Raw genomic sequence first — 6,337 nt, forward strand, 5'->3', positions numbered from 1 at the left:
ATTATCTGGCTGGCATGTTATAATTTTCAAATTTATGTTTCACAATGTTTTCCACATTATTAGCCTTTTATGCTTAGTTTTTTAACCTTTTTCTTAGTTAGAATCATATCCTTCAAGAAATTTATCATTGGAGAACCATTGGAGTTCTAACAACAGAAAGGCACTAGAGATTCTATAGTAGCTTTGCAGCCTCCTGCTCTCATGTTATCTGGTGCCTTTACTAATAATAATTGTTTGTTTCTGAGATTACATCGACCACGTATTATGCAAAAGATAGCCGAAGACGAAACAGACAGACGCTCGAATCCAGTTTTTACAGTGCCAGTACCACGATACCAGCCTACTGGGCCACTAGCCCGAGTAACTCAAGATTGCTTTAAACTAATATAAATTAGGTTAAACTGCTGAGAATTAGTCCTTGTATTTTTAACATTTAACCTAACCAATCGATTTTAAATTTTCTGTGAAATTGACTTTATAAATAAAATTTAATACATAATTTTAATTCTCCATCTAGAAAGTTTGATTTTGAATTTTTTTAAAAAACAAAACATATATTTAAGGCTATTTTTTGTCTTTTTAAGACGCATGAAAGGTTATTTACACCACTAGTTTTTTTTTTTTTTTAAAAAAAAACAAATAAAATAATGATATTAGATTTTAAATTTATTAGTTTTATTTTCAAAAGTTAAATCTAATTCTGTAAAAAATAAAAACAATGAGTTAGATCAAAGATTATTGATGTTAAGGGTATTCAAGTCATTTTTATTAGTTTTAGATGCAAAATATGAAAGAAACCTTGAAAAAAGTAACAAAAAGATGTCAAAAAAATAAAATTAAGAGCACGAATTTAACGTTGGAAGAGGTTTATTAATCAGATTAGCCCAATTAAGTTAACTAAAAAGTGGCTCTCCAAGACCTCCAAGAGCCTTTTGGTTTTGCTTTGCTTTGCATCTTTGGAGTTTTTTTACCTACGGTTCAAGGTCCGCAGCAATATTTATATTAATCTACAAAGCAAATTTACTCTTAATTAAAAGTGAAGATACATTTTAAAACAACAAAAACAGTAAGACAGCATCTAAGTTAGTAGTGAAACTGTTGCATCTCATGAAGCTGCAAAATTAACCTCAGCCCTCGACCACTTGGATAAAAATGGCGTTGCAGATATCTAATATTTAGTAATTCATTTCAGCTTTTAACTTGAGAATGGGTGGCTCATGGCTGTGCCAACTGTTGTAGCTGATGAACAACATGAGACATTCTTGGGCGCATTGATGGCACATGCTGCGTGCAAGCATATACAAGGTCCACCACCTTCTGAATGACTCCAGCTTCTGGAACATCGGAGGAGGGTGGGGTTATGAGAGGATCCAAGAGCTCAGGGTAGCGGTGCGCCTGCACCAGAGGAGTGGCCCACTCAAATATACTCTGCCAACCCACCGAATCAACTGCTTGCATAGGCCTCCGCCCACTGACTATTTCAAGAAGCAGCACCCCAAAGCTGTAGACATCACTCTTTGTAGTAAGTTCATTTCTGTAAACAAATTCTGGAGCAAGGTACCCGTATGTGCCACCTGCCATCATTGTTCTCTCATGCATCACTTCCCATGGCATAAACTTGGAAAGACCAACCCCCATTAAATGGGCTCCGAACTCTTCATCCAGCAGAACACTACTAGCACGAATATCCCGATGCACAACATGAGGCTTAACCTTGTCATGTAAGAACCTGTTCAAGATATGTCCACATGCACAGGTGAGCCAACTGGATGAGAAACAGATTATAGCAAATATACCACTGGAGAAACCAAAAATTCCTGAAAAGAGAACCAATCTATGGAATGAACAAAAATTATTGATACCCATTAACCTTCAGTGCACTTTATCAGCTATAGTAGCCTCTTTTTTTGGGTAATAGATGCTGAGATATCTAAAATCACAATTGACAAACAACTAAGCATTTCAAAAAATGTGTTATGTTGTAATTGATTTGGATTGCATGTAATTTTAAAATGGCTGTAATGAGAAAGCATGCATAAGCACCTTCACAATAGAGCGTAATCGTGTCATTAGCATTAAAGATGACATAAAGTTTATCCAAAAACATCTTTCTCCATTCTGTCGGTTGACCGCGTGTGCATTTGGGAATCAATTTGGATTCAATTAGCAATAATCATTAAGGAATGAAATCTCATTCCACATGGTTTCCCCATACAGTTAAACTTGGTACATAATCAGTGCAAACATAATGAAAGTAGTAAAGGACATTTTAAAAAAGTCTTTCTTCATTTTCTTGTTTAACCCACAGTGAGTGAAGTATTAACCTATATTCAAATGATAACAATCTATAACAGGTGAAAGTTAGCATGTAAATTACACAGCGTTTCAGATGCAAGCACCAAGAGCTAGGGTCAATAAAACAGCAATATAGGCCCTTTAAACGTAGCAACACATTAGATAAAATGAAGGTTTCAACTGAACTTATCAGTTGAAGGTATTAAAACTAAAGCCAAAACAACTGTATGCCACTGCATGACGACAGGTCTGATGGCGTGTTATCTAACATGCTAATATTGCCCTTAATAAACTTGAAAAACAAGGCAAACAACCTATAAATGAAAATACCACAAATCTCTTTACAAAAGAAACAAGCATATACCATTTAGCAAATCCAACAAAATCTAATAGCAAATCAAGCTTCCTTTCCAAATAGTAACTCAAATGAATAAATATGACTTCTTAAAATTCAAATTAAATAAGTGCAGGATAAAAATTCTCATCAAAGCAAAGATATTTGCAGATAAGAAATTAATCAAAGATTGCAAAAAAACTGATTAATGTAAGAAATAACCCAAAGGATCTAGTAATAAGTGATGATATTTTAAGAGCACATCAGTGATGGTGGTTATGATAACAATTCAACTCTACTCACATTAGACAACCAAATAATAGTACTCGTGTATATGATAAAAATAGCAATAACAGTATGTAGTCCGCAAATACCCAAAAGAAAAAGGTTCAAGGATGTATACGTACGCAATTCCTTGGGCAAGCGTTGTAGCAATTTTCATCCTCATAGCCCAGTCCAAGCTCCTGCCTCCTCTTGGCACATGGTGAAGCCATCTATCCAAGGGCCCATTAACTATAAACTCATAAACAATGTAGCGGTCACCATGATCATAACAACATCCCTTAATAGCTACCAAGTTTGGATGGTGGAGCCTGGCAACCCTTCCAATTTCAGAGTAAAACTCCTTCTTCCTCTGGAAACTAGTTTTTAACCTCTTAACTGCCACCCTAGATCCATCAGGAAGAAAACCACTATATGTGCCACCGGTTTTTGCATCTCCAAGAAGACGATTTCCTTCACTAAAATTCTTGGTAATCGACCTCAGTTCCTCATTAGTGAATACTTTCCATGATGGAGGAACCAATGCAGAAGCTGCTGGATTGGATAACTTACGAGACTTTCTGCGCTTCTTGCTTCGCCTGTATGCAAGGAGCCAAATCACAACTGCTAATGTTGTGCAAAGGATTAATCCACTCACAACTGCAAGGATAATCAAATATTCCCGGTGGCAGTGCATGTGGTAGCATTTCTTCTCTGGGAACCAAAAGAGGAAAAGAGAAAAGCAAAAGTTTTTATCAACACAAGCGGTAAAATGGCATTAAGGAGTTGATAAAATTCTGAACTCCCAGAAAAATCAAATCTACAATATGGCAGCATATGCATGTGTTTCTTTTGTCAATAGATATATGAATTGAAATATATAATTGTAACAAATTGCAAAAGAATCTAGCCTTGATGCATTAGGCAAGGGCATACCAACATCACGCATGCAAATAAAAGCATGAGAAGTATTGCATCTCTCAGCCACAAGATTGGCAGTTCCATTCACCAATGTACATAAATCAGCTGCAATACTATTGCGGCATGACAAGCTAGTGCAATTCAAAGGAAAAGGCTCAGGAACTATTGACTTGTTCTTGTGTGAAGTGTTATCGGACCACTTCCAAATGAAACCTATAGTAGAATTCATCATTCTTCCACCAGCCCAACAGCCATTGGCAGCTTGGCCACACAACTTCTGAGCAAGGCTAAGTTCTTCAGATGATGTCAGTCCTGCCAAGTGTCCACCATAGTGCATACAACGGTTCTCTGATTCATTCCATGACTTGAATCTCCGTATAAGTTTGAAGCACTTACTCTTATTTGGACTTATAGCCCATTTAGAAGGGCACCATGCTGTCAAACAGGATACAGTCACCTTCAATATATTAGCAAGGCACATGTTCTGAAAAAAAGCTCTGAGAATTTTAATATTCTATTATTTATTATTACTTATCAGTAAAACTATCTTAAAAGGGGGGGGTTCATTTTATAATAAAAAGTTCATTCATTTCAATTATTTCACAAGAAGACAAAAAAGAAAACAAGGGATCCATTGAATTTCAAATAGCAAGTTCACTAATAAGATATGAAGACTTGCATCACAATCATTGCAGTTCATTATACGATATTACAAAAGCACAGATGAACAGCTAAGTATGTGCTGAATTCTATGAGAATTTATTAGGAATTTGAACGTGTAAAAACTAATTTAAAGGATCCATAAATTCTTTAAGCCCTTTTTCTAAGAAAGTCAGTTGATTCAGTCAAGCATTCTTGCAGTGCATTTTTTCAGCATCAAATCTAATTATAGTGGAAAGAAGAAATTTTGATCAACTTGATGCTTTTGTGAAGTGCGCTTCTGCATAGTACCCATACCGATGCACAGGTGCACAACACATAGAGGTGGACAAACTTGTAATGTTCCAAGCATTATAAGGATCTAACAATTTCACTCTTTTATTGAAAGGGAATTGTTAATAATCAAAGTAAAGAAAACATTTTACTAGACTTCATATCATCTCAAATCTCTACACTGATTATGTTACAGCATGCTCCAATACCAAGATCAACTTAAACATTCATTTGCAAATATCTATCTAAGACATTTGTATATCAAGCCATTACTCTTTCTCTCTGCTAACCAGTACTCTCCGAGTCACTTACAAACTCTCAAAGTGATTTATTCATTCCAATGATCAACTACAAAATCCCCTTTTGCATCATAACACATGCTATGAGACACATACAGTAAAGTGACTAACATTTTCTAAATATCTGAAAAATAGATATTTAATAAAGCAATAATGCTCACACCTCTGCTGGTTTGATTGTTGGAAGCCACCAATTGGACCTGAATCGTCTCATTTTTTGATGTCTAAGAAAATAAAAAAAAGAAAATGAAGATAAGTCCACAATGCTTGCAGAAACACAAATCCACAAGAGTTGGATTCTATAAACTTACAGTTTGAGATGCCACAAGGCCAACAGAAGTAATCAAAATCAGAGCAAACTGCAGGCAGATCAGTTTCATTTTCCTCCAAAACAAGCTTCAAGAAACCCTAAAACCAAACAGACACTGGTGGTTAGAACTGATCCCTTCAAGAAGAAACTTCAACCCAGACTAATATCAGAAAAACACCCAATTGGGAGCATTAGTTTCATGTTAGATTTTTGCTTTTCCTTCATTTAACAAATGAAAGGGAAAAAAAAAAAAAGCCTTAATTTTCTGATCGCTAAGTAACCCAGAAATGAAAAGAAAAGGAAAAACTTGAGAGAAGATTTTACCAGTGAAATGGGTTAGAGCAGCTTATTCATGTCAACTATTAATGAGCTTCAGCTTCTGATAAACGGTTTTTGTCTACTGTTTGTCACGGTAGCCTAGAGACCCTACAATGCCATCCATAGTCAATTCAATTGTCAAGTCTTTTTGGTTGGAGGAGGTAGTTAGCAGTTTATGACAATCTCCCACACCCTTTACTTCTTTTCTTTTCCTTTCCTTTTTTTTTTTTTTTTTTGTCTGCCTGCCCTTTCTTTTCCCTCTGTTTTGTGGTTTTATTTTTACTCCATTATTTTGCAATTAGATTATAATTAGCGTAAAAAAAAACTAAGAGGGATTAGTGTTGTGCTGTGGACCAAAACTAAATGCATTGTAACATAGCTAGATTATGTTTTTGCTTCTTATAATGGTTGTCCAGAGCTTCATTTAATATTATTAAATTGATCAGGATTAAATTAATTTTATTTACTTTTTTAGTATAGTAAAAAAACTTAACTACCCCTAAAAAATAAAAGAAAAAAAACAAAACATATATCAAAAGCTTCTTGATCCTTTTACTTTTTGAAAAATAGTTAAATAACTAAATTACTTTTAAAAACAAGAAAAATATATCAAACTTGTTGTCAAAGGTTGTTTTGCCTTTTCATTATGAATTTTTTTTTTTGTTA

The 6,337-nt window shown here is 34.8% G+C and overlaps 1 protein-coding gene across 1 annotated transcript; it reads right to left on the reverse strand.

The window, feature by feature from the left end:
* Positions 1 to 893: 893 nt before the first annotated feature.
* Positions 894 to 5,847, reverse strand: LOC118039065 (C-type lectin receptor-like tyrosine-protein kinase At1g52310). The gene is made up of 6 exons (XM_035045645.2): positions 5,678 to 5,847; positions 5,355 to 5,451; positions 5,207 to 5,267; positions 3,827 to 4,246; positions 3,037 to 3,604; positions 894 to 1,729 (listed from the first exon to the last, which is right to left on the reverse strand). Exons 2-6 carry the CDS (start codon positions 5,421 to 5,423, stop codon positions 1,216 to 1,218), a joined length of 1,632 nt encoding a protein of 543 aa, XP_034901536.1. The 5' UTR covers positions 5,424 to 5,451; positions 5,678 to 5,847; the 3' UTR covers positions 894 to 1,215.
* Between the last annotated feature and the right edge of the window lie 490 nt (positions 5,848 to 6,337).

The sequence above is a fragment of the Populus alba genome, chromosome 1, assembly GCF_005239225.2.
Source record: "Populus alba chromosome 1, ASM523922v2, whole genome shotgun sequence".
Classification (NCBI taxonomy): Eukaryota; Viridiplantae; Streptophyta; class Magnoliopsida; order Malpighiales; family Salicaceae; genus Populus; species Populus alba.

Excerpts from the sequence above, each read along its gene's own strand:
- LOC118039065 (XM_035045645.2), bottom strand. The coding sequence starts at position 5,423 with ATGAAACTGATCTGCCTGCAGTTTGCTCTGATTTTGATTACTTCTGTT. Across the intron at positions 4,247-5,206 it reads CAACAATCAAACCAGCAGAG|CATGGTGCCCTTCTAAATGG; the intron begins GTGTGAGCATTA and ends CCTGTTTGACAG. Across the intron at positions 1,730-3,036 it reads ACGCTTGCCCAAGGAATTGC|GTTCTTACATGACAAGGTTA; the intron begins GTACGTATACAT and ends TATCTTGAACAG.